Source organism: Oncorhynchus clarkii, chromosome 12, assembly GCF_045791955.1.
Source record: "Oncorhynchus clarkii lewisi isolate Uvic-CL-2024 chromosome 12, UVic_Ocla_1.0, whole genome shotgun sequence".
NCBI lineage: Eukaryota > Metazoa > Chordata > Actinopteri > Salmoniformes > Salmonidae > Oncorhynchus > Oncorhynchus clarkii.
Window position 1 is genome coordinate 45,634,153 of NC_092158.1, and position 27,772 is coordinate 45,661,924.

A 27,772-nucleotide genomic window follows, 5' to 3' on the forward strand; every position below is an offset into this window, starting at 1 on the left:
GATGAGGCATGCAATAACATCAATCCAGACCTGTCAGGCAAAATCTATATTCATCATCATCATCATAATACATTACGGTATATATCATACTTTATATGTTTATACACTATAGACATACATCGACAAACCAGTTTAAAATCTATGTGATTACCAAACGGTTAAATTATTATAAATTAAGAGCAGTCGGATTAATTCATAGTAAAATGTATTTTAACAGATTAGAAGAGGATCATTTCAAGTAATGTGGAAGGCAATTATTTTATATGAACATGTATTGCAATGTGAAACATGTAGGCCTATTTCTAAATGAAGCACTGATTCAGTTTGGTGAAAAGTGACCGTATGATTTTGTGTGTTGTACTTAGTCAATGTGCTGTTGAAACAACTGCCTTTTTGATTATCTGTTTTTATTTTTGTAGTAAGAGTTGTGAACATTTACCACATACTTGTGAAAATAGCACCAAAGCAACTGAAAAAAACTGCAAATCAGGGCTTAATTTGCTTAATTTGTCAAATTATTGGCAACATGTTTATTGTCCACCATATTCTAAATAAAAATGCAGTTTAGTTGGGCCAACATAACTCTACAAAAATCCCGTGAAAACCTCGCAAAAACACATGTTTTTGCAGATCAAATTAAACGAATATGAAATATTTTTCGGCGTATCACAAAAAATTGAAAGTCAAAAGAAATTATGAATAAAATGTTGGTTCAGAGGATAGTTAATTACATCAACGTTTTAATTTGATTCCAAAGTAGCCTAATCGAAATGACTCTGGACCAACATTAACTAATTTCTCATTGATTTTCAAATTATAATTACAAATTGAAACGTAAAATTATAGGCTTATTTGAGAATTTAATGGGAATATACTTTTTGAGTAATGCAATATATTAACCATGGACTCAATTCAGTCATTTTAATTACTATATTAATATAGGCCTAGGTCAAATATGTCCTCGGCTGTATAATTTATAATATTATGTCTCGATTTCAAATGTTTAGAGAACGAATGTTTATCAGTTGTCGTTAATAAATCCTCGCATTTGAAAAAGTAGACTACTAAATATTATTTTTTGCTACAGCCCTGTATGTATAGTTTGAAATATACATATGTTCAACAAAAACAAAAAACGTTACCCAACCCATTACTAAGCAAAGATAAATCAGCCCAGGGCGTATACATCAGCAAATGCTTATTTTGTTCCATGGAAATGTGACGAATGCGAAAATCTTAATGTGACATATTTCGTTTTCTACTACGAAAAAGTAGCCCTATCTGCAAAATTGTTTGTAAATGTATCTGTGAATAAAAGTTTAATAGATGATGCGATGAAGTGTAGTGGGATGGGCAGAGACAAAATAGAGCGAGAAAGAGAGAGGGGGGGGGGGGGGGGGGGGTTCTGTGCGTCCACTTGGTACCTTTAATTAGCTCACCGTGTCTGTAAAATAAGTCAGTGTCGTGGCATCACCCCGCTCACCGGCAGCACGCACCTCTTTACCTGCTCCTGGCGCGCCAAAATATAAGAGTCCGCGCACTCTACTATGTCCTAAACTGCGGTGCGCAATTGTCACGAGGGTTGCACTTTACATTTTTTGTGTTTTCGACAAGTCAAGTGAGAAAGAGTAAGAGGGAAAATAAAGAAAGGCAAATAACTTTGTGACATCTCAAGATACCTTTGTCACTTGGCGAGGTCGATTTGGAGAGGGACCTAAACTTCAATACATTACCAACGGAGAGGGACTAGTGGGAAATAGCCAAGTAAGTCCGTCGTGTGTGCCTGTTCAGAGAGACGACCAAGTGAGGGAGAAGGCATAAAAACCCGGTGCGAGGATGATGTCCTACATTAAGCAACCCCATTACGCCATGAACATGTCTGGGATGGACCTGCTACACACCACCGCTGGATACCCATGTGAGTAAAATAATATTACCTTTTTTTTATTGTCATTTACTTCCTTTTGTATTTTTTTTGTCAGAATTGACTTTAAAAAAATACAACACAAAACATACACATAAAACGACGATAACATCACCCATGCCCAGACCCACCTGCTCATACCCCCATCTCCAGCGCACATATCATTCTCGGCCACATGGCCTCAAACTGCACCATTGTGTTTATCTCCATTGCCCACGCACTTTCAGCATTTAGATAATAAAGAATTTACCAAATTTTTTTCAATTTACCAATGTTTTTTCATTTTTCAAATAAATATATATATATATATATATATATATATAGACCTCACAACCTCAGACCACATGTAACCACGCCAGCCCAGGACCTCCACATCCAGCTTCCTCACCTGCGGGATCATCTGAGACCAGCCACCCTGAGGAGTATTTATGTCTGTAATAAAGCCCTTTTGTGGGGAAAAACTCCTTCTGATTGGCTGGGCCTGGAAAACAAACATATAAATGCAACATGCAACAATTTAAACGATTTTACTGAGTTACTATTCATATAAGGATATCAGTTAATCAAATAAATTCATTAGGCCCTAATCTATGGATTTCACATGACTGGGCAGGAGCTTAGCCACAGGTGGACCTGGGAGGTCATAGGCCCACCCACTTGGGAGCCAGGCCAGCCCACTGGGGATCCAGGCCCAGCCAATCAGAATGAGTTTTTCCCCACAAAAGGGCTTTATTACAGACAGAAATACTCCTCAGGGTGGCTGGTCTCAGACGATCCCGCAGGTGAGGAAGCTGGATGTGGAGGTCCTGGGCTGGCGTGGTTACATGTGGTCTGAGGTTGTGAGGTCTGAACTGCCAAAAAATGGTGTTGGAGGCGGCTTATGGTAGAGAAATGAACATTCAATTCTTTAGCAACAGCTCTGGTGGACATTCCTGCAGTCAGCATGCCAATCGCACGCTCCCTCAAAACTTGAGACATCTGTGGCATTGTGTTGTGTGACAAAACTGCACATTTTAAAGTGGCATTTTATTGTCCCCAGCACAAGGTGCATCTGTGTAATGATCGTGCTGATTAATCAGCTTCTTGATATTCCACACCTGTCAGGTGGATAGATTATATTGGCAAAGGACAAATGCTCATTAACAGGGATGTAAACAAAGTTGTGCACAAATTTTGAGAGAAATACGTTTTTTTGTGCGTATGTAACATTTCTGGGATATTTTATTTCAGCTGATGAAATATGGGATCAACACTTTACATGTTACGTTTATATTTTTTCTCAGGATACATTGGCCAAAGCTTGACGCTGCTCATGTGTAAAACAGTGCGCAGTGTATGCATTATGTCCATGCACCATGGATTTTTCAGCCCCTAAGGATTGGACCCTTTTTTTTCAATTTTCGCCATAAATGACATGCCCAAATCTAACTGCCTGTTGCTCAGGACCTGAATCAAGGATATGCATATTCTTGATACCATTTGAAAGGAAACACTTTGAAGTTTGTGGAAATGTGAAATGAATGTAGGAGAATATAACACATTAGCTCTGGTCTCCCCATCATCTTTGAAAAGCAAGAGAAAGGCCACAATGTATTATTCCAGTTTAGGCGCAATGTAGATTTTGGCCACTAGATGGCAGTGTATGTGCAAAGTTTTAGACTGATCCAATGAACCATTGCATTTCTGTAACAAATATTGTATCAAGTCTGCTCAAATGTGCCTAATTGGTTTATAAATACATTTTCAAGTTCATAACTGTGCACTCTCCTTAAACAATTGCATGGTATTATTTCACTGTAATGGCTACTGTAAATTGGATAGTGCAGTTAGATTAACAAGAATTTAAGCTTTCTGCCCATATCAGATATGTCTATCTCCTGGGACATTTTCTTGTTACTTACAATCTCATGTTAATCACGTTAGCGCACGTTAGCTCAACCGTCCCACAGGGGGACACCGATCCTGTAGAGATTTTAATAATGTATAACAACATAACATAATAATAATAATAATAATAACAACAATAAGAATAAGAATATCAATGATAATATCAATAAGAATATCAATACTACTTATAATAGATTATTTTGAGACTTGTTCATGTGACAATATTCAACAAAGGGTAGGCTAATAGCAAATAAAAGTGATTCCTTTCAAAAAGAAAATATGAAATCATTGTGAGAATTGAAAAGAATAGAGAATAAAACAAAAACAATGTCGATAGTCCAGGTTGGATAAATGTCAGAGTAGTCCTTTACATTCGGCTATGCATTTCTGTGTCAACATTTCTATTTTTGCATCTGCCATTACCATCATCACCAGTTGTAACAATTCTTCAACTAGCACACAATCACCATTTAGTGTAACCCATATCTTCCCAAATATGGGGAAAGACTAGTCAGGAAACGAATAGTTTTCACATAGCCAACATTAGCATATGTGCCTTTCTTGTTTTTGCCTTTTTTTTATTACTAAGCTAATACCTGCCATGATTCATTTGAATATCTCAAAATACCATAAAGATAATAGAAACTATAGGCTATGACATTGCCCAATGACTTGTTTTACCATAGAGAGTGGTCATGATAGATATTGAAACCAATACCACTGTTATCAACAGATATAGCTACATCCCTTTACCAATGAACTGTATGACTTGCCAGCCTAATGAAATGCAATGTGAATGTCAATCACTTTGAGCACTGAGGAGTGCTACTGTCCATTAATGCCATTCCATCATACCATTATTGTCACACAGTCTCTGTGTCTCTGGATTTCTCAGCCACCCCGCGGAAGCAGCGTCGCGAGCGCACCACTTTCACACGCAACCAGCTGGATATCCTGGAGGCCATGTTCTCCAAGACCCGCTACCCCGACATCTTCATGAGGGAGGAGGTGGCCCTCAAGATCAACCTCCCCGAGTCGCGTGTACAGGTACGGTCTAATGATGATGGAATTATGTTTAACGGGATTTTTTCATGACTACCTCATCTCTGTACCCCACACATACGATTATCTGTAAGGTCCCTCAGTCGAGCAGTGAATTACAAACACAGATTCAACCACAAAGACCAGGGAGGTTTTCCAATGCATCGCAAAGAAGGGCACCTATTGGTAGATGGGTACAAATAAAATAAGCAGACATTGAATATCCCTTTGAACATGGTGAAGTTATTTATTACACTTTGGATGGTGTATCAATACACCCAGTCACTACATAGATACAGGCGTCCATCCTATCTCAGCTGCCCGAGAGGAAAGAAACTGCTCAGGGATTTTACCCTGAGGCCAATGGTGACTGTAAAAAAAGTTACATGGCTGTGATAGGAAAAAACTGAGTTAGTTACTCCACAATACTAACCTAAATGACAGAGTGAAAAAAGGAAGCCTGTACAGAATAAGACTATTTCATCAAATGCATCCTGTTTGCAATAAGACACTAAAGTAAAACTGCAAAACATGTGGCAAAGAAATTAACTTTATGTCCTGAATACTAAGTGTTATGTTTGAGGCAAATACAACACAACACTGAGTACCACTCTTCATATTTTCAAGCATGTTGGTGGCCGCATCATGTTATCGGTGTGCTTGTCGTTGGCAAGGACTAGGGAGTTCGTTAGGTTAAAAAGAAACAGACTAGAGCTAAACACAGGCAAAATCCTAGACTTTTCAAGAGACGTTGGGAGACAAATTCGCCTTTCAGCACGACAATAACCTAAAACACAAGGCCAAATATACACTGGAGTTGCTTACCAAGACAAATTGAGTGTTCCCGAGTGGCCTAGTTACAATTTATACTTAAATCAGCTTGAAAATCTATGGCAAGACTTGCAATTGTCTGTCTATCAATGATCAACAACCAAATTGACAGAGCTTGAAGAATTTTTTATTTTTTTATTTTTTTATTTTACCCCTTTTTCTCCCCAATTTCGTGGTATCCAATTGTTTAGTAGCTACTATCTTGTCTCATTGCTACAACTCCCGTACGGGCTCGGGAGAGACGAAGATTGAAAGTCATGCGTCCTCCGATACACAACCCAACCAAGCTGCACTGCTTCTTAACACAGCGCCATCCAACCCGGACGCCAGCCACACCAATGTGTCGAAGGAAACACTGTGCACCTGGCAACCTTGGTTAACGCGCACTGCGCCCGGCCCGCCACAGGAGTCGCTGGTGCGCGATGAGACCAGGATTTCCCTACCGGCCAAACCCTCCCTAACCCGGACGGCGCTAGGCTAATTGTGTGTCGCCCCACGGACCTCCCGGTCGCGGCCGGTTACGACAGAGCCTGGGCGCGAATCCAGAGTCTCTGGTGGCGCAGCTGGCGCTGCAGTACAGTGCCCTTAACCACTCTTGAATAATTTTTTTAAGAATAATGTGCAAATATTAGACAATCCAGGTGTGCCAAGCTCTTAAAGACATACACAGAAAGACTCACAGCTGTAATCGCTGCCAAATATTATTCTAACATGTATTGACTCAGGGGCATGAATACTTATGTAAATTAGATATTTCTGAATTTCATTTTCAGTAACTTTGCAAAAAGTTCTAAAAACATGTCTTCACTTCGTCATCATGGGTTATTGTGTGCAGATGGGTGAGAGAAAAATATATATTTTATCCATTTTGAATTCAAGCTGTAGCACAACAAAATGTGGAATAAGTCAGAGTATGAATACTTTCTGAAGGCACTGTAGATAAAGTAGCCAATATGAAAATATAAAGAAGAGATAGTGTGCTCTCAGAGTACAATTCACCAGTGTTGTGGTAAAGACTGTAGAAGGACATGTAGCCTACTAAATGCTCCGTACATACACATCCCACACTCGTGACAGTTTAGCACACAGTTCTGTCTGGCACGGTTTTGACACACAAACACTATCACAGAGTATACAGATGTAGGATCTTAAATTGAGCCAGTATATTATGTGGATTATAATTAATGTAGACAGCCAGTATGAGGGTTTGCTTTCAAGCTAGTAAGAAAGGTGGGTTGTGCGTAGGAGAAAAAAAATCCAGTTCAAAAGGTTTTTCCCTTACAAAAAAATGAATCAACCCTGACAAAAATGTCCATTCATTACCATCGACAGTTCAAAAGGTACTCGCACTCAAACCATACAAAGGAATAACCCAAGGAGGCTGATTGATATCATTTAAGCATGGATTAAATAAAGTATATTATTTTAGCATATCAGCCTCCTTTGATTCTTCCTTTTCATGATTTGAGTGCGAGTACCTTTAGAACTCTCAATGGTAATTAATGTACAATTTTGTAGGGAATGATACATTTTCATAAGGGAAAATTCAACTTCAGAAGCATTTTTAAACCTCAAATATACAACAAGTTTTAAAGTTGTAAAGCCTTCTTAAACCTCAAATACACTACACGTTTTTTTCATTTCAATAAAGTTCTCTTGCAACAGGGTGATCAAATGAAGATCCTACATCTGTAGGTGCACATTGGCATAGTGACAGATATATCAACAATTATGTAGTAACATGATGTCCTTTTCCCTCCACCAAACAACTTACTTTCACAATCACAGAATTTCTACATATTTTCTTTCTCTATTCTAAGGGGTTGTGTTTGTCTGTCTCGGTCTCTGCAGGTGTGGTTCAAAAATCGCCGTGCCAAGTGCCGCCAGCAGCAGCAGCAGAGCAGCGGCCAGTCCAAGCCCCGCCCGCCCAAGAAGAAGGCGTCACCGGCCCAGGACCAGCCCAGCAATGGCCCCGACCCCTCATCCAACAACCCCTCTGGCTCCTACAGCCCCTCCCCCGACCCATCAGGCCCCTCCCTGCCCACTAGCGGCAACAACCCTGGCAATGCACCCATCTCCATCTGGAGCCCAGCCATCTCGCCACTCCCTGACCCTCTGGCCTCCTCGGCGCCCTGCATGCAGCGGCCCTCTGCCTACCCCATGAGCTACGGCCAGCCTCAGGCCTACACCCAGGGCTACGCCGGCACCTCCTCCTATTTCACAGGCTTGGACTGTGGCGCCTACCTTTCGCCCATGCACTCACAGCTGTCGGCAAACGGCGCCCTCAGCCCCATCACCGTGCCCTCCATGGGGGGCTCGCTGAGCCAGTCACCCGCCTCGCTCTCCTCCCAGGGCTACGGCACGGCCGCTTCGCTGGGCTTCACCTCTGTCGACTGCCTGGACTACAAAGACCAGCAGGCGTGGAAGCTGGGCTTCAGCACCATGGACTGCCTGGACCACAAAGACCAGAATTCGTGGAAGTTCCAGGTGCTGTAGAGAAGAACAAGAACAAGAACAAGAGTGGGAGGAGTTGTGAATGAATGAGGCCCTCACCAGATACACGATCAAATACGATCAAATTATTCTGACAGATTACTTTGTTTTGGTTATTTCTTGTTTGTAAGTTTTGTTTCTCATTTGTAATCTTGGTTTTTACAACCCCTGTAGAATGTGTTTTCCATTCAGGTGAGAGAGGAGAAGATAGACGCAGGGATGTAATTGATACCTCCTGACTGTGAATGCAGGAGATCAGGTCCAGTTCATTTCTCATACAGTATAAGGGAAGGATCATACTATATGGAAAGACACTCAACTAGAAACTGACTTAAACACACAGGCCATGGTTCAGATGCATTGATTGGTCTGTCATGGAAAGACATCCTCAAGAGAATTCTATTGATACAACCACGCAATACTCAATCATTCCTCTGTTCTTTTTTCTGCTGTTTTCAAGAAACATATCAATAGATCATATTCACAGGGCTTTAATACTCTCTTAGTCTCTCTCTTTTTTGTTCTGAAAGACTATCAGTGTTAATTTGAGTTTAGTTGTTGTTATATATGCTACAATTTAAATCTTAATTTGGTTACTTTTAGGCTATTGGAGCTAACATGTTACTATGGTGTTAGGCTAGCGTCGTTGCTATTACATTTTGATGGGAGAAAAAAAAATGGCTTCTATGTTTTTTTGTGTGAAATATTAAAGCTAACTTTGAATCTACATTTATGCCCAACGAACGTCATTGTGATTACAAGTTTGAGTGACATTTTCGTTTCACAATTTATATGAAGGGGTTCAGGTTTTTTTGCATTCAAATATACTGTACATCATGTATTGGTATTCCCTATTTGGATTTTAAATTGGTTGAGTTGAAGTACAAAACTGACCCAGATCTTAACAAGTGGCCATGTTGTTATGTGTTATATTATGTGCGTGTAGTTTCTGTTGTGTTGCCCCCTTGGCCCACGAGTGCGTCTTGCTGTCAGGTATTTTTGCTGATCTGATTCTGGAGTGGCCCAATCCTCTTACCCTCCCTTTAGCAATGTCCTAAGTGAATTAGTCAGGATTACTCCTCTGTCCCCCTCTATCTATCTTTCCTTATCTCTCTCCCTCCTTCAGTCCCTCCCCATCTCTCTCTCTTTTCTCTCTACCTCTATCTCTCCCCCTCTTTTCCTCTTCCTTCTCTCTCGCAGTCTCTTTCCCTGTTTGTCGGTCATCTACATGTCTCTCAATCTCCTCTACCAATGGTCTCAATTATTCCCTTTCTCCTTGAAAAAAGCTAAGTATACCCTATAAAAAGAAGGAAGGACACCCTTGATGATAATACTATATGGGAAAGACTTAACTAGAAACTGATTTAAACACACAGGCCATGGTTCAAACATATTTCAGATCAACTCAAACTCTGCTATAGAGGAAAATGAGTGACTCAGAGATGTCATCACTTCCTCTTTATTTATTTCCTTCCAAAAATTGTTCAATGTCCAAAGAACAACCAAGGCTGTCATCTGTGACATAAAGTATTGTCTATCGTCCCTCAGGGTAACACAAAGAACATTTACTTCCTGCCGTATCCCACCCCTTCCCTCAAACCCATCTATTCTCCTTCATCTCTGCCAGCCTCTTATCCCCCTTTGCCTCCCTCCACACCCCCACTACTCCACCTCACCCCCCTCTTCTGACAACTCTGACAACTCAGTAATCCCTAGTTGACCTGGTTACATGCCATGCAATTTGACCACAAGTGGACATTTGTGTGCGGGTGTATACTTGTTTGTGAGTACAATATGTGTATTCAATGTGTATGCGATGTGTGTGTGTGTGTGTTCGTGTGTGTTATAAAATCGATGGACACTGAGTTACTCTGCAGCAATGTTCCTATCTTTGCCAATACGACATCTTCATTACAAATGTGTGTTGGAATCTAGACATTGCAAATGATGGATTCCATAACATATTTTACAGTATCTGAAGATGACTAGATTCCTCATTAGGTGACAGAGTAGCAATTTGTTACTTTAAACTTGGACAAATATGGACTCTAAAAATGAAAAACCTATTAATTTATAGAACAGAATAACTTTGTTTTTCAGAGTGGAACAAAAGTATATTTATCTAACAATGTTGCTAGTGAATAACATAGGAGGATGATGAATTGATGAAGAGTTCATTTGAACACAAACATAATAGAGTATAGCATTGAGACGTAAAAGGGAAATACGGACACCACATACGCACTCAACTCGCTGGGTTAATCCCACACTTTAATCCCTCTGCCCTCCCTCTCTGTGATCTGATTGGTTAATCCCTGCCCTCTCTGTCTGGGTCCTGATTGGTTAATCTCTCTCAGAGGGTGCAGTGCGGTTGTAATCTGCCCGTCATCAGCACAGAGAGTTTTAGACAGACAGACATGTTGCCGGTAATCTCTGAAAGGAGCAGATGTGGTGGGGGATGGAGGAAGGACAGCAGCACTCAGCAGACCTTGGGGAAGGTGAATATAGAGACACAGCATTCCCAATGTGGGTCGTGTTCATTAACCACCAAACAGACACACAGGGAGGGACTAGCTGGAGTTGTCCAATCACAAACAACATCACAAACAACAATGTCCTACTACATACCCCAGCTGCAAAACTAACCCTGATTTCTTGTTTTCCATTGCAAAGAGTTTTAAAATGTTGCCCATTGTGTGCCCTTCTCTCTGAAGTATACTCACAAACTGTAAACCCTTAACACATAAGACCTAAATCACCAAATCATGACCCCTTAAAATATAGTATTTCCTTTCTCTTTAGGGAATAAGGAACACAAACACTCAACCACATCAGTTTAAACTTTTGAGTCCAATGACTACTCTAACTCAATGATGGAGAACTTAGTTCAGACGAGATGTGCGTACCCTAATGCAAAGAAACACTTATTCACACAATAAACGCTATTCACAAAATAAAGAGTGGGTCAAGTAGTATATGTATACAACATAAACCTGTATAAACCGGTTTAAAAAAACAAACAATTGTAAAGCAATGGTCACCAACCCTGGTGATCATTGGAGAGCTACTGCACGTGGAGGTTTTACCTCCAGCCCAGCACAAAACTACTTCATTCATCTGAGTTTATCGAGACCTTGAGTTGATTAGCTGTATCAGGGTGGTATACATTCCACCGATTCTGTTGCAAAACATTTCTTAAACGGGAGCAAATGGAATGAAACGGGGAGGGACATACCTGAATGTGTTCAAAATAAACTCAAATTTTGCTCTGTTTGCCTCCGTTTGGTTCTTAAACAGTAAATGGTTTCCGTCATGAATACACCCCAGGTGTTTAGGTGCTGTGTTGGCCGGAGAAAAGCCCTGCACACCACCGTACCTCTGCAGGACCAGGTTGATATTCATTAGTATCAAATTTGAGAGAATTTGTGCCTTTTGTGATAGAGGCAACATATTTCACAAACAGCTAGGGCAAGTCCTACTACCTTCCCCAGCTGCCAAACTAACCCTGATTCAGATGACCATCCTACCCATGCTAGATTACGGAGATGTAATTTCAATTTTTTTTATCCTAGCCCTTGTAGGAGGATGACTTGCCTATTTAAATAAAGGTTAAATAAAAAATGGAAGAAATAAACATAGGCTACCTGGGTCGTGTTCACTAAGCAAGAAACTGAAGGAAAAAAACAGTCCAAAACAGAGAGATACTATTTTAACTTCAGAAACACTCATTTTCATTTTCCACCGCACGTTTGGAAACTTTTGGCAACTATATATCCCTACTAGTTGGTGGAACTGTAGCGCAGTACAAACTGTGCCAAATCTACTGCTGTTCAACTTCTTACCCCTCTGATCAGGCATTGTAAGAGGAACTAGGAAAGAAAACAGGCATGTCTACCTACGCACACAGATCTCTGATGATGTAACAAAAATAAATACATTTACAAAGCTCTGACAGCCTAATCTAACTTGGGAATCGCTATCTTTCACTGCTATATAGCACATTTTCGACAATTCCTCTTGGAGTGGGCCACTAACAAAAGTGTAAGCAAGGAGCATAGGATTGCAATGCATATTCACATGCAAAAAGCAATTGGTTTCTATTGTGCTTTAGGAATGACATTCCATGAGAGCAACATTACTTTCAAAAACATGATTTCAAGCTGTATATCATTTGTTTGCCTTGCCTTATTGGCAAAGATAGGAACATTGCTGCAGAGTAACTCAGTGCCTGCAAAAACAAACATTTGAGTTCTAGCTCCTTAGTTTTTTGGTTACGACAGGGCAGGGATGGGCAACTGGGTGCCGGCGGACCGCACCCCTTTTGAAGGCACTCATTCGGGGTCTCAACTTACTGTTGCAAGATAGAGGGGGAGGCACACAATGCAAATAGTCCGGGTAACCATTTGGTTACCTGTTCAGGAGTCTTATGGCTTGGGGGTAAAAACTGTTGAGAAGCCTTTTTGTCCTAGACTTGGCACTCCGGTACAGCTTGCCATGTGGTAGTAGAGAGAACAGTCTATGACTAGGGTGGCTGGGGTCTTTGACAATTTTTAGGGCCTTCTTCCGACACTGCCTGGTGTAGAGGTCCTGGATGGCAGGCAGCTTTGCCCCAGTGATATACTGGGCCATTAGCACTACCTTCTGAAGTGCCTTACGGTCGGAGGCCGAGCAATTGCCATTCCAGGCAGTGATGCAACCGGTCAGGATGCTCTTGATGTTGCAGCTGTAGAACCTTTTGAGGATCTCAGGACCCATGCCAAATGTTTTATGTTTGCTGAGGGGGAAATCGGCAAGTTTCTCTTATGTCAGTCACTGCTAGTCACTCAATTAGCCCATGTCAGTTAACATTTTTTAGATTGGTAAATAAGTCTAGCGGCCAGGTATCTAAATTTAGTAATCATGGTTGAATTATCAGCCAAGGGTTTCCACATTGATTGTTTTTATTTAACTAGGCAAGTCAGTTAAGAACATATTCTTATATACAATAACGGCCTACCCCGGCCAAACACTAAACCGGACGACGCTTGGCCAATTGTGCGCCACCCTATGGGACTCCTAATCACGGCCGGTTGTGATACAGCCTGGAATGAAACCAGGGTCTGTAGTGACGCCTCTAGCACTGAGATACAGTGCCTTAGACCGCTGCGCCACTTGGGAGCCCTGTCAGTCTCACTCAGATATTAAAAACTGCAAACATTTCTCTCCAGTTTATGGCAAAATGTGTAGAATCACAGGAAATTAGCTCTAAAACAGTTATTTCGTCTCTGCCCCATAGCAAAATTAGTAGAATTGCACGATGCACATGTGGGTATACAGACATGTGAGCAACCCCAGCCCCTCAATGACTTCAGATTTTTTGTGGCCCCCACCCCCATCAAAAGGTTCCCATCGGTAATCTAGTTGCATTTATAAGTCATATTCTTTCAAATCAAAATGGGTAGCTCACCGGAATGTTTCATCAATCAAAACCCTACATCTCTTAGACTACGCACACAACAAGTAAAGAGCGAAACATTTGTAGAAAAGGAAACGGACAAAGACACCCATTTGGATATCTATTTATTACCACCATAATATGAGAAATTTGGAAAATACAAACATCAGCTTATTTAAACATCTGAAAATCTGGAGGAATAAGAAAAAATATAAGAAAACAAACATGAGGTTATATTGTGTATCACAAATTTCGAGGAAAAGGACAGATTCTATGGTCAGAGCTAGAGACGTGAGAGCAACAGAAAAGAACCCAAACGTGCAGAGTAACTCTTGCTACTACAAAGTCAATTTATACAGATGTGACAACTCTAATGCTCATCTTAAGAGACAGAGATCAGGTAAAGAGATTGAGAGTAGCATCATGGATAATGACAAACTGATAGTGAGAAAAACTAAATAGGAAGGCGGCTGGTATATATCGGCCCCGTGTGGCTGCCATTGGAACAGGAGCTTGCTTATGAAACAGAGCTCTTCCTGATTGGTTTAAAAATAATTCTGTAAAAACAAGAGTTTCCCATGTCTTAAAACGTCAATCACTTTATTTCTCCTTATTCCTATTTTGACATCTCTGGCAGTTGTAAAAAGAAAATGTATGAATTATATATATATATTTTTTAATGACACCATATCCACAATGATAGTAATAATAATAATAATACAAAAAATTAAGTAGCCAAGAAGAGATACTCGTTTGCCTTTGAATACAATTTGCTTGGCTGATCAGAGCTCTCACACCAACAGACTAATGGCGCTCCACAGACAACCACCCCCCGACCATCAATTTAGAGGGGCAGGAGAGTGTGGAAGGGCTGGATAGGGATCAGGGGAGTAGGCGGGGAAGGGGTCTGGCTGTGGTGGGCAGGAGGGTGCATGGGGAGAGTACCCCAGATCAGGTGTAGAGGATGGAGCAGGAAGTGGGTGAGAATGGGAGGTGGGCAGACAGGGCAGAGGCCCTGGGGTTAGTTTAAGTAGCACCCTGCTGTGGAAGTTGCCACTCCCCTTAAGCAGACTAGCCCCGGGCGACACCCCTATGGTCTGCCCCCCTGTGTGTGTGTGAGTGTTGCAGAAACCCGATGCCTGTCACAAAACACACACACATGCCTGATATCTCCCCTGGTCAATCAGAGTGGTTTTGTTGTAGGAGAGCTGAGAATGCATGGTTCTAAGCATGTGTGTGTATTTGTCTGATCAGCGACTCCTACTACATGCACAAAAAATATACCCTAAAGCATCTGCTGAAGACAAAAACTATGAGAGACGAGACTTTTCAAACACATTTCTATCTCATCATAATCACTGTTACTCTAAAGTCTACCAAGAAGAATACAGCGAGAGGGGGCTGAGGAGAGAGATGGAAGGGCGGGGGGAACGAGAGAGTGAAGGTGAGGACAGTTAGAGGTAAAGAAAAAAAGAGAATAGAGCTGAAACAATGGAGAAAAGAAAGGTCGGCATCTAAGCACGCTCTCCACGGATGCGGCGTGCCAGCTGGATGTCTTTGGGCATGATGGTGACACGCTTGGCATGGATGGCGCACAGGTTGGTGTCCTCAAACAGACCCACCAGGTATGCCTCGCTCGCCTCCTGCAGACAGAATCATTTTCACACACACACACGCATGGTGAACAGTAGGTCAGCACAAAAATAGGAATTTTGAGATGTGTATAGGCCAATTAGGACATGATCTGGGTAAGGAGGAACAGAGCTTCACTCACACACAGCCACTGACCTGAAGTGCTCCAATGGCGGCGCTCTGAAACCGCAGGTCGGTCTTGAAGTCCTGAGCAATCTCCCTCACCAGGCGCTGGAAGGGCAGCTTGCGGATAAGCAGCTCAGTGGACTTCTGGTACCGACGGATCTCACGCAGGGCCACAGTGCCGGGCCTGGAACCAACACACTGTCAGTATGACTAGGGGGAAAAAGTCATTATATTCTTTTCTCTTTTACTATAGTACTTCACTGCTCATATCCCCATGCAGAATGCTACTGCCCTGGTTGTTTCTGGCCATGGTAAACACTGAATGGTGATGACCGTTTACCAGCAGTCACTGCTTAGTTATAAGGCTTGTTGAACGGCTAATTGAAAACAGTGTCTGCGTCTGAAATGGCCCCCTATTTCCTATGTGTCCTGGTCAAAAGTAGTGCGCTATGTAGGAAATAGGGTGGCATTTCGGACACACAGGGACTTATAGGATTGTCAAGTCATTTCCATAACAATATGGATTGGTAGCACCTGTGTGGTTTCACACAAGCTCTACATGTCATAATAGGGCTGTATCCACGTGTGTACTTTCAATGTTGAACACAAACTTTTATTTCTAGGGGTGAACCGATGCTTTACCTGTAACGATGGGGCTTCTTGACCCCACCGGTGGACGGCGCACTCTTGCGGGCAGCCTTGGTGGCCAGCTGCTTACGTGGAGCCTTTCCTCCAGTGGATTTACGGGCGGTCTGCTTGGTACGAGCCATGACGAGTTAGTTATACTTGAAAGACAGGAAAAACCACATTGGAAACACGTTGAATATGTGTCAACAACGCTCTGTTATACACATTCTGTGAGTTGCAAATATATTGAAATAAAAAATGTTCAAGTGTTAAGCGTACTAGTCTGATTAATCAGACTGTAATACACAATTCATTGGAATATACAGCCTGATACATTTGTGTGGAAAATCTTGTAAATGTTCCTTACGAGCCAGAATGTTAAATAAGATTACATTTAAACTTACTGTACCAGTTGTCTGTGCGGTTTGTCCTTCTGCTACTCAAAATGAGAAAAAACATCCATAGGAAAGTATTGCTAACCTGACTTTTTAGAGAGCTGGTTTATGGTTCAGTTCAGCACCTAGGCAGTTTGTTTTATATTGGAAATTGAATTTTAAAAAATTAAAAAAGATTGTTCTCCATCCTCCCCTGATTCAGAATATACAAGTTTCTTTGTCATGTCATGCTTGCTTCAATAGCTACTGATGGAAAAATATATATAAAACTAACTTTACCTAGGTCCCAAACAAATATAGGGCGCGTTCGCAAAGTATTCAGACCCCTGGACTTTTTCCACATTTTGTTATTTTGCAGCCTTATTCTAAAATGGATTAAATGTTTATTGTTTTCTACCCTTTATCAATCTACACGCATAATGACAAAGCAAAAACATTTTTTGGCATTTTTGCAAATTTGCAATAACAAAAAAAAAATCACATTTAATTTTTTTTTTTTTAAATCACATTTACATAAGTATTCAGACTATACTCAGTACTTTGTTGAAGCACCTTTGGCAGCGATTACAGCCTTGAGTCTTCTTTGGTATGACGCTACAAGCTTAGCACACCTGTATTTGGGGAGTTTCTCCCATTCTTCTTTGCAGATCCTCTCAAGCTCTGTCAGGTCTCTCCAGAGATGTTCGATCGGGTTCAAGTCTGGGCTCTGGCTGGTCCACTCAAGGACATTCAGAGGCTTATCCCGTAGCCACTCCTGCGTTGTCTTGGCTCTGTGCTTAGGGTCGTTGTCCTGTTGGAAGGTGAACCATTGCCTCAGTCTGAGGTCCTGAGCGCTCTGGAACAGGATTTCATCAAGGATCTCTCTGTATTTTGTTCCGTTCATCTTTCCCTCGATCCTGAGTAGTTTCCTTGTCCCCGACGCTGGAAAAACATCCCCACAGCAGAATGCTGCCACCACCATGCTTTACTGTAGGGATGGTGCAAGGTTTCTTCCAGACGTGATGCTTGGCATTCAGGCCAAAGAGTTCAATCTTGGTTTCCTCAGAGCAGAGAATCTTGTTTTGCATTGGATATTGAACCTGGCTGGGGAGCCAGCTCTAGGTGGTTCCAAATTTCTTCCATTTAAGAATGATGGAGGCCACTGTGTTATTGGGGACCTTTAATGCTGCAGACATTTTTGTTACCCTTCCCCAGATCTGTGCCTTGCCACAATCCTGTCTCAGCGCTCTCCAGACAATTTTTTCAATCTCACAGCTTGGTTTTTGCTCTGACATGCACAGTCAACTGTGGGACCTTATATAGACAGGTGTGTGCCTTTCCAAATCATGTCCAATCCATTTAATTTACTACAGGTGGAATCCAATTAAGTTGTAGAAACATCTCAAGGATTATCAATAGAAACAGGATGCACCTGAGCTTAATTTCGAGTCTCATAGCAAAGGGTCTGAATACTTAAGGTATCTGTTTTTCTATTTCTAATAAATTTGCAAAAATGTCTAAAAATACATTCTCGCTTTGTCATTATGGGGTATTGTGTGTAGATTGATGAAGACTTATTTATTTATTTAATCAATTTTAGAATAAGGCTGCAACATAACAAAATGTGGAAAAAGTCAAGGCGTCTGAATACTTTGCGAACGCGCCCTATATTTGTTTGGGACCTAGGTAAAGTTAGTTTTATATATATTTTTATAGTTTTATATATATACAAGCTCTCTTAAAAAGTCAGGTAAACAATACTTTCCCGTGGATATTCTGTCTGAAATTTTGAGCAGCAAAAGGCCAAACCACACGTACAACCGGTATAGCAATTGTAAATTCATTAAACATTCTGGCTTGTAAGGGATATTTAGCCGATTTTTGCAAACAAATGTCTCAAGTTTATATACCAATTTTTTGTGTATTACAGCCTGATTAATCAGACTAACTTTTAATCAGACTAACTAGTATGTTGCTATTATGGAGAAATGATGATTGAAATGGTTCCATCTGGAGTACTACTCTGTTATGACAACTTTCTATTTTGCTGAACAGCTGCAATGCTACAGCAACAGTGGGCCAGTCATGGAAATCTATTTCTCTGAGCCAGTATCCTACCCGTGAACACTCAGATACTGCCCAACCAATCAAACTAGTATGCAGATCGCCTATCGAAAAACATCCAATCCAGTGGGCATTTTTCTCGCTGTCGACCAATCAAGATACACTACTTAGAACGTAGGGATGGGTCCACAAACCATTGTGCCGCCTCTAACCGCAAGATTATGGCCGCAGATGAAGAGGCAATCGAATAGTCTACCAATGTACTGGCAAAGAGCGGGACATGAACTTCGAATAAAAACAAAGCAAAAACCAGGACTACGAGTATTAAAACATCAAAGTAGACAACTGTAGCTATCCAAAAAGTTGCTTTGAGTTGTATGTGAATGTTTGTTTACACCGTACAAGCGAAGTAAAACTATACATGAAATTGGATCAGAATTTTATATCTGCTTCCGCCAGTGGAAGTAGAAAGCCTCTGGCATCGCGGCAGTCGCTTTTCCATTTCTACACCGACGGAATGGAAGGATATTTTGAAATAAAATGAAGTTTAACCAATCTAAAACTTATATAAAAATGTGGTTAAATGTTTTAGACAAAACAACATGCTAAAATATGCCACTTACCTGACGTGAATATAAATGTTTTTTCGCAAGGAAATAAATGTTATGGTTGTCTAGCAGTTTCAGTATTTACTATCTCTCACACAATGGTGGGAACACGGCGTCCAGCAGGAAAATGGCTGCCGTGTCAATCATTCTACTCCCATAATGCAACGTGTTTCATTTTTGTAAACACCGTTTTCTGATGATTGAATCTTTCCCTGAAAGGAACATTTGCATTGCTTTCTAGTGAATTGTCTATCAATGTGAAGTAATATAATAAGAAATACCCTAAAGTGCTCAATCAATTAGACGTGAAAGAAAGAATATGGTAGTAACCACAGTTTTATCTGTCTGCTTTTCCAACAGCGTGTGCTATGCCAAAGAGGCAGTCTCCTCTTTCACTGCAACAGCCTACATTAATTTGTAGGCTAAAACATGTACGTAGGCCTATATTATGCAATAAGGCATCAGCTGGCATATAAAAGTTTGCTAACAATTTATTAAGCAAATACAAGATATTCAAAACTATGAGGATTCTGTGTTATGCAATATAGCAGTTTCCATATATGTGATTGAATATTATCTGCTGTTGGCTTGTGTGGATGTATGTGTTATGCAACATTGCTGACTTGAGACATTGTTAACAGTTTCGGGGCCATGGGCCTTTCTCATGATGGACAAATACAGAATAACATGAAGACAGGACCTGTGCAATGAGTTGGGGGGGGGCACATTCAGAACGTAGTGTTGCGAGAACAAACGGTCTATTGTTAGATAACAGGAGCCAGGTGCCTGATAACAGTATATTCTACACAGCTACAACGACTGACCGCTGAAGCGCTTAGGGGGCTGGGACCAGCCTCTGCGCCAACAATCAACGATAGGCTGGGTGAGTCTAAACCACGCCCAGTCTTTACTCTGACAGGCCGGCTCGGAAGCAGGAACTACCTCTGTAAGAGTATATTTATAATATCTTTGTCAGGAACAAGTTAGTTCTCTGTTTTGCCCTGCGAGGTGGGACAGAGAGCCCGTATATACGAAAATTGCATTTACCACTTATTGCTTAGCTAATAAAAAATACATAGTATACAATCGGTGACTCAGTGTCATACTTATCCAGATACCAGATTCGAATTGGCGCAACCCTAACAAAACAACCACACAATCTGGGAAAGGGTTAAGAAAAAACGAGAGAGGCACAGATTGGTGTCATTGACCATCAAAGTGAGTGTCATGGACATTTAAAGTGAAAATCAAGGATAATTTAAGGTTTTGTTGATTAATCATGGCTGATTTGAGAGCTTCATAAAAAAATATAATTTTATCGTTTAGAGATTAAGTAAATAACTTTGTTAATTTGCCTTACTGTAGGTCTGCTTTAAAACAGCCTTCCCATTGTGTGTGATGAATCGGATCACTGAATTACAGTGTTATTAAGAAGTTGTAACCACTGACATTTAATTCAAACAAAAAACAACACTTGATTTTGTAGGATGGTTTATTTTTTTATGGTGGAAAGGCATGGTGTAGAAGGGTCAGACTTGATTTATGACTCGATGCTAAAAACCACATGAACAAGCAGAGTTTAATAGGCTTTTGAATTCAGTTTTAAAATATTTGTAAATATTTGTAACAAACAGTGATATTGCCACTTGTTTCTAATATTTCAAGTGAAGGTCTTTTAGGGGAGTATGCGAGGCACAGACATTCGCTTAGGCTAGCAAAATTGGTTTCATGTGCTCTGTCTCCCTCTAGTGGTATGGTTTGCTTCTGCTTCTCTGAAGTTCACCATCATGTGCATATTGTTTTGGAGAAAAACTACATCAACATAGATTGATTGAGTGTGTAGGCTACAACTGATGTCTAATAAATTATACATTTATTCCCCTATGTATTTATTTGGACAGTGAAGCTAAACCTTTTAATTCGGCTCTCTCAGCATTTTGGATATGAGATACAATGGCTATAGTACAAAATGTCACCTTTTATTTGAGGGTATTTTCTTACATATTTGTTTTACCGTAGAAATGAAAGCCTTTTATGTATATAGTCCCCATTTGAAGTTGTCATACTGTAAGTATATGGAGAAATTCACTTATAGTATATTACATTTGGTTAAACGTTTAGTATTTGGCCCCATATTCCTATCACGCAATGATGGGAGCATGATCTTTGTTGAGTCTGTAACTTTCTCACTGATCATTAGTAATTAATGATTATTTGTAATCATTGTAGCATTCACATTAATGCAGAAGTGTTCAGAAACATATTCTATTCTTATTTACAATAAAATTGACTACAAAATCACCCAATGCATTATTTACTATACATTTCTATTGGGCACAACATAATCCGAAACAACCAAAACCAAATGCAAATGCTTCCAACAAGTTTGTAGAGTCACAAGCTTGATTTAGTCATTGCATGCTAGGAATATGTGACCAAATACTAAACTTTGGACTACATTTAATGCACTTTGTTCAAATACTTATGACACCTTCAAATGCGGGGGGACGCGATACATAAAGTGCATTCATTTCTAAACTATAAAACAGATATATATGAAAATACCCTCAAATAAAAGGTGACATTCTGTACATTCTGTGCCTCATATAAAACATTTGATCTGAAATCCAAAATGCTGGAGTATAGAGACAAATTAAATGAACTTCACTGTCCAAATATATAAGTAGGGGAGTGTATTTGATACATATTTCTCTATGCTTTATATCATTAAAGAAACAGCTGCTACCCTAAAGAGACACGGAGGAAAAGCCAAGAAGATGAAGGACTGTGGAACACCATCACCAGACAGGCTGAATACAGGCAACAGTGATGCACTCTCATGAAAGCCTTACATTCCACATAGGAATTACGATTATGCAAGTAAGTATTCTGTCATCTTATATTCATTTTCATAGCCATGGTTTTAAAACTATTTTATTCAATTTGAAAGTAACAACAGCATTGCACTCAAACATAGTGAATGGAAAACTGTACCTGAAATAAAGTAAAGGATCTAAGGTTAATAAATGTAATCAGCGTTTGCACCTCAATGTTTCAAGTAAAAAAAAGTATTGCAGTCAAGGGTTCTGTGGGGTGCCATAAACCTCAAGCAGCTGAATATGCAGGTCGGGTCATTTATGTTTTTCATATATGTTGCATAACGTATACGTTTCATATAGAGTACCAGTCAAAAGTTTGGACACACCTACTCATTCAAGGGTTTTCCTTATTTTTTACTATTTTCTACATTGTGGAATAATAGTGAAGACATCACAACTATGAAATAGCACACATGGAATCATGTACAGTAGTAACCAAAAAAATGTTAATAAATCAAAATATTTGGAATATTTTTGATTATTCAAAGTAGCCACCCTTTGCCTTGATGACACGTTTGCACACTCTTGGCATTCTCTCAACCAGCTTCATGAGGAATGCTTTTCCAACAGTCTTGAAGGAGTTCCCACATATGCTGAGCACTTGTTGGCTGCTTTCTCTTCGCTCTGCGGTCCAAGTCATCCCAAACCATCTCAATTGGGTTGAGGTCAGGTGATTGTGGAGGCCAGGTCATCTGATGCAGCAATCCATCACTCTCCTTCTTGGTCAAATAGCCCTTACATAGCCTGGTTTGGGTCATTGTCCTGTTGAAAAACAAATGTTAGTCCCACTAAGCACAAACCAGACGGGATGGCGTATCACTGCAGAATGCTTTGGTAGCCATGCTGGTTATGTGTGCCTTGAATTCTAAATAAATCACAGTGTCACCAGCAAGCACACCGACACCATCACACCTACTCCTCCGTGCTTCACGATGGGAACCACACATGCAGAGATCATCCGTTCACCTACTCTGTGTCTCATAAAGACACGGCGGTTGTAACCAAAATCTCAAATTTGGATTCAGACTAAAGGACAGATTTCCACCGGTCTAATGTCCATTGACATTATTTCTTGGCCCAAGCAAGTCTCTTCTTCTTATTGGTGTCCTTTAGTAGTGGTTTCTTCTAAGCAATTCGACCATGAAGGCCTGATTCTCGCAGTCTCCTCTGAACAGTTGATGTTGAGATGTGTCTGTTAGTTGAACTCGGTGAAGCATTTATTTGGGCTGCAATCTGAGGTGCAGTTAACTCTAATGAACGTATCCTCTGCAGCAGAGGTAACTCTGTGTCACGAACGTTGTTGTAAGAATCGGATCAAAATGCAGCGTGGTTTGGGTTCATCATCTTTATTACGTGAACCGGCAAAAAAACAATAAAGAACAAAAAGAACGTGACACTATGCAGTGCTCAAGGCAACTATACACAAACAAGTGGGAAAAAGCTGCCTAAATATGATCCCCAATCAGAGACAACGATAGACAGCTGCCTCTGATTGGGAACCATACCAAGCCAACCTAGAAATAAAGAAACTAGAAAGCCCACCCTAGTCACACCTCGAACTAACCAAAATAGAGAATAAAGGATCTCTAAGGTCAGGGCGTGACACTCTGGGTCTTCCTTTCCTGTTGCGGTCCTCATGAGAGAGCCAGTTTCAACATAGCGCTTGATGGTTTTTGCGATTGCACTTGAAGAAACTTGAAGAAACTTTTCGTCATTGACTGACCATGTCTTAAAAGGAATGATGGACTGTCGTTTCTCCTTGCTTATTTGAGCTGTTCTTGCCATAATATGGACTTGGTCTTTTACCAAATAGGGCTTCCTTCTGGATACCACCCATACCTTGTTACAACACAACTGATTGGTTCAAACGCATTAAGAAGGAAATAAATTCCACAAATGAACTTTTAACAAGGCATACTTGTTAATTGAAATGCATTCCAGGTGACTACCTCATGAAGCTGGTTGAGAAAATGACAAGAGTGTGCAATGCTGTCATCAAGGCAAAGGGTAGCTAATTTGAAGAATCTCAAATATAAAATATATTTTGATTTGTTTAACACTTTTTTGATTACTACATGATTCCATATGTGTTATTTCATAGTTTTGATGTCTTCACTATTATTCCACAACGTAGAAAATAGTAAAAATAAAGTAAAAACCTGGAATGAGTAGGTGTGTCCAAACTTTTGACGGGTACTGTACATTCATACTAAATATGCTGTGTGAATTTAGCCTATGTCATTAAGGACAAATGTACAACAAATGATGATACACACACACACAAACACGTGCACCCATATTCTGCAACGGCAGTGGTCTAAAGTACTTAAGTAAAAATACTTTAAAGTATTACTTAAGTAGTGTTTTGGAGTACCTGTACTTTACTATTTATTTTTTGGAGTGTGCCCCTGGCTATCCATAAAAGTTTTTTTTATTTTTTATTGTGCAGTCTGGTTTGCTTAATATAAGGAATTTGAAATAATTTATACTTTTACTTTTACTTTTGATACTTAAGTATATTTAAAACCAAATACTTTTAGACTTTTTCTCAAGTAGTATTTTCCTGGGTGACTTTCGCTTTTACTTGAGTCCTTTTCTATTAAGGTATCATTACTTTTACTCAAGGATGGCAAGAAAATAAGACTTTTAGGAGTGATGCCTACAGCAGCACTCCTACATATATGAGCCTGGGAATTTCCCAGCCGTGCCTCCCTGCTTCCTCCTATATCAGCAGAAAAAGAAGGGCATCCAGAGAAAGGAGCGCATAGCAGCGCCTGCCGCCATGCCCGCCAGTAGCCCCAGTGCCACCTGTTCTCCTATGCCATCATATGGGTCTCTCTGGATCAGTATGTGGTGGGTACCTGAGAGAGATGGAGGGTGAGACAGGATGCTTAATATATGGTGTACTACTGTATACAGGAGCATAGGTGAATATATGAGTGTGTTTTATCAGAATTTCCGGATTTGATATAACCAGGATAGTTTTCTCAACAACTGATTTCAGGGAGTCTTGGAAAGGATTGCTAGATTCACACTGTTTACTTGCTGACATCAGTCGTATTCACTAGGCACCAAACGGAAGAAAACGGACTGAAACAGGGAGGGACTACCTGAACTTGTGATAAGCAATGTTTTGTTTTTTATTGCAAAAAGTTTTGCTACGGTGTGCAGTAATGAATATGACCCAGAGCTCAAGTGTGTTGTCTTTACCTGATCCAGGAGCCAGGTAGATGGTGTTGTGGCCGTCCATTGGGACGGACGGGTAGGAGTCGTTATACGGGTCATACACAAACTGAAAAGGATGAGAAGATAAGATAAGGCTAGGGATAAAACAAGACTGTCCTCTGAGCATCCCAATAAACATTGATCATATACTGTATGCTATGGGTATATGGATATGGGATATATTGATACAGTACTCAGTGGTGCACGTTGTAGAAATATACTGGGTTACTTACTGGGTTTCGTCTCACCTCTAGAATTGTCAATTTCCACGCTCTGCCAAAACAGAATGAGAAAATGAGAAAGAAAGGAAGGGAGAATTAGAGAGAGAGTGAGAGAGAAATAAAGAATGTGTACTGTAAAACCAAGGGAGTGTGTGTGTGTGTGTGTGTGTGTGTGTGTGTGTGTGTGTGTGTGTGTGTGTGTGTGTGTGTGTGTGTGTGTGTGTGTGTGTGTGTGTGTGTGTGTGTGTGTGTGTGTGTGTGTGTGTGTGTGTGTGTGTGTGTGTGTGTGCGTGCGTGCGTGCGTGTGCGTGAGGGAAAGAGAAAGAATACAGACTCACAGTGCCTCGTCCTCACTGTTGGCACACAGGATCACTGTGGTACTGTCTCTAAGCTGCACCACCACCAGGTTTTCCCTGGGGTGGTTCTCTGGGGGAGAGAGACCTGCACAACAACAGAGACAGATAGGGTTACACACACTTACACACACATTATTAGGGTGTCCATATTAGGACAGCCTCAGTATAAACTGGTGTTGTGTCAGTCTAATATGGACACCGTACATTTCAATGCTTTATTTGGGTCCACAGCAAAGGCACAAATCTTTTGTAGGTCAATAAAGATATTTGGACAGCATGTCTCAAGAAACTCTGGTCAAAAGTAGTGCACTATAAGCCCAGGGAATAGTTTGCCATTTCGGAAGCATCCATTGTCTGTTGAACACCCCAATCTTTCCATTACACTCCCTCCTCACCTGCACACTCCAGGCCAGACTTGACGCTCACACAGCTGGTCTTGAGGCCCACTCGGTGCTCAAATTCTCGCCTACTGTCCGTCTTGTAGAAGGCCAGGGTTCCATCGATCCACAGGTCACACCAATTCAGCTTCCAGTGTTTTAGGATAGAGGCTGAAGGAAGTAAGTAAGGAAGAGAGGGAGGGAGGAAAGGAGAGAGGGAGGGGTAGATGGAGTGTGAAGTGGAGTAGAGTAGATTTGGGGTTAGTTTATGATGTCTAGTTTTCAATCGGTCAGGTCGAATTTGACAACTGTGTATACTTGTATTTAGTTTATCCACATTAACTGAAATGCTCTACTTAATTTATCCACATACTGAAATGCTCCAGCTATTTCATTTATTCACATTAACTGAAATGCACCGTCAGCCAGATTCTGTCTCAATTCAGCACAGTGGGTAGACCTACAGCCATTTTAAGTGTTTTGTATTTATATGGTTGAAGCTCTAAATCCGTTGTTGTTTTTCTCCGGCGGTTGTGGTTGGCTTGTGGCCTGTCTGTGTGAGTCACTGATTCGCTAACGCTCATTAGATTATGGCCAGGCTGCACAAGTAGAGTGAGGATTGGAATTTCATAACCATCGTAACATTCACCTTCTAGAATGATTCTGATCTTATTTAAAAGTCCAAATCAATCGATCTTGATGGCATCAACAGTCTTAAGAACATGGGAGAACAGTTTTTGGAGTGAGTGGCATGGACTGCGAATGGGAGAAAAGATTTCTACAGACCTCACACGCCACTTAACCTGTCTTTCAAAGTGTACTATATAGTGCTGATATCACTCTTATACTAGTGCCCCACACAACTTCTTATGCTTTGTTGAGCCGTTGAGGTCTATACTTGGTAAAGATAGTACCTGTAAAGGCTAAGGCTGTATCCAAGACCAAAACATGTAGACACTAGGTTAGACTACAACATGACATTATTCGAGAGACATTGAAGCTACAGTACTCACTCTGTCTCCAGAGCCAGCCTGACTTCAGTAGAGCCATGGGTACGGTCAGTGAGCTGTCCACAACACAATTCCTCACCCCAAATAATATGTTTGTGACAGGAGTGTTTGTCCTGTGTATGTTGAGAGTTTGTTCTTGGTTGAGGAGCTGTCTGCAGAGAGACAGAGGGACATACGGTGCCTTTATTTTGATTCTGGCCCACACGTCTAATCTGAGAGCGAGGGGCGGAGACGGGGGCTAAACTAGATAATTTGGGATTAGTGGGCCTGGATTGGCCACACCTTTTCTCCTGACTCATCTACCTCTTCCCTCTCGGACTGGAATGTTCTCACTTCCTGTCTCCTCCACCTCCTCTTCTTCCTCCTCTATTTACTCTGCTTTGCCTCTATTTATATTTTATGTATCATCTCATCTGCCTTTAGGAACTAGGGTTATTGGACTACTGCATATGTTGATAGTGTGTAGTGAAAAAGGCATACCACACTAACACACCTTAATCCCTGCATGAATTAGATAACTGTTACAGTTTGAGTGAGAACCTTTTTTCCTTAAACCCCCATTATTAGCCAAATAGTGGTCCTTCTGCATACATTTTTTTTTGGACCAGACCACTGGGCTAAAGTTTAACCAGCCCATCTGGCATTTTCTCAAACTGCCCTATG

General features: G+C 40.8%; 3 protein-coding genes across 4 annotated transcripts; 1 reads left to right on the top strand and 2 right to left on the bottom strand.

Annotated features, from left to right (window-relative positions):
• The first annotated feature begins 1,470 nt into the window (after positions 1 to 1,470).
• Positions 1,471 to 8,465, top strand: LOC139423250 (homeobox protein otx5-like). Of its 2 annotated transcripts, none has more exons than XM_071175057.1 (3): positions 1,471 to 1,918; positions 4,683 to 4,858; positions 7,535 to 8,465. In XM_071175057.1, exons 1-3 carry the CDS (start codon positions 1,837 to 1,839, stop codon positions 8,177 to 8,179), a joined length of 903 nt encoding a protein of 300 aa, XP_071031158.1. In that variant the 5' UTR covers positions 1,471 to 1,836; the 3' UTR covers positions 8,180 to 8,465. The 2 variants fall into 2 exon arrangements, with proteins under 2 accessions (XP_071031158.1, XP_071031159.1); XM_071175058.1 differs by having other exon boundaries at positions 4,707 to 4,858.
• Positions 8,466 to 13,718: 5,253 nt separating this feature from the next.
• On the bottom strand, positions 13,719 to 19,424 carry LOC139423257 (histone H3.3A). Its single transcript, XM_071175067.1, has 4 exons — positions 19,057 to 19,424; positions 16,011 to 16,153; positions 15,399 to 15,552; positions 13,719 to 15,253 (listed from the first exon to the last, which is right to left on the bottom strand). The coding sequence occupies exons 2-4, from the start codon at positions 16,136 to 16,138 to the stop codon at positions 15,125 to 15,127; spliced, it is 411 nt and encodes a 136-aa protein (XP_071031168.1). The 5' UTR covers positions 16,139 to 16,153; positions 19,057 to 19,424; the 3' UTR covers positions 13,719 to 15,124.
• A 2,942-nt stretch (positions 19,425 to 22,366) lies between these two features.
• LOC139423258 (pleckstrin homology domain-containing family B member 1-like) lies at positions 22,367 to 27,301 on the bottom strand. Its single transcript, XM_071175069.1, has 6 exons — positions 27,113 to 27,301; positions 26,118 to 26,270; positions 25,705 to 25,807; positions 25,379 to 25,418; positions 25,131 to 25,212; positions 22,367 to 24,781 (listed from the first exon to the last, which is right to left on the bottom strand). The coding sequence occupies exons 1-6, from the start codon at positions 27,147 to 27,149 to the stop codon at positions 24,648 to 24,650; spliced, it is 549 nt and encodes a 182-aa protein (XP_071031170.1). The 5' UTR covers positions 27,150 to 27,301; the 3' UTR covers positions 22,367 to 24,647.
• Between the last annotated feature and the right edge of the window lie 471 nt (positions 27,302 to 27,772).

Excerpts from the sequence above, each read along its gene's own strand:
- LOC139423250 (XM_071175057.1), top strand. The coding sequence starts at position 1,837 with ATGATGTCCTACATTAAGCAACCCCATTACGCCATGAACATGTCTGGG. Across the intron at positions 1,919-4,682 it reads CACCACCGCTGGATACCCAT|TCTCTGTGTCTCTGGATTTC; the intron begins GTGAGTAAAATA and ends ATTGTCACACAG. Across the intron at positions 4,859-7,534 it reads TCCCCGAGTCGCGTGTACAG|GTGTGGTTCAAAAATCGCCG; the intron begins GTACGGTCTAAT and ends CGGTCTCTGCAG.
- LOC139423258 (XM_071175069.1), bottom strand. The coding sequence starts at position 27,149 with ATGGCTCTACTGAAGTCAGGCTGGCTCTGGAGACAGA. Across the intron at positions 26,271-27,112 it reads AGGCTGGCTCTGGAGACAGA|CCTCTATCCTAAAACACTGG; the intron begins GTGAGTACTGTA and ends TACTTCCTTCAG. Across the intron at positions 25,213-25,378 it reads TAGAGGTGAGACGAAACCCA|TTTGTGTATGACCCGTATAA; the intron begins GTAAGTAACCCA and ends CATCCTTTTCAG.
- LOC139423257 (XM_071175067.1), bottom strand. The coding sequence starts at position 16,138 with ATGGCTCGTACCAAGCAGACCGCCCGTAAATCCACTGGAGGAAAGGCT. Across the intron at positions 15,553-16,010 it reads AAGAAGCCCCATCGTTACAG|GCCCGGCACTGTGGCCCTGC; the intron begins GTAAAGCATCGG and ends TGTTGGTTCCAG. Across the intron at positions 15,254-15,398 it reads CCGCCATTGGAGCACTTCAG|GAGGCGAGCGAGGCATACCT; the intron begins GTCAGTGGCTGT and ends TTCTGTCTGCAG.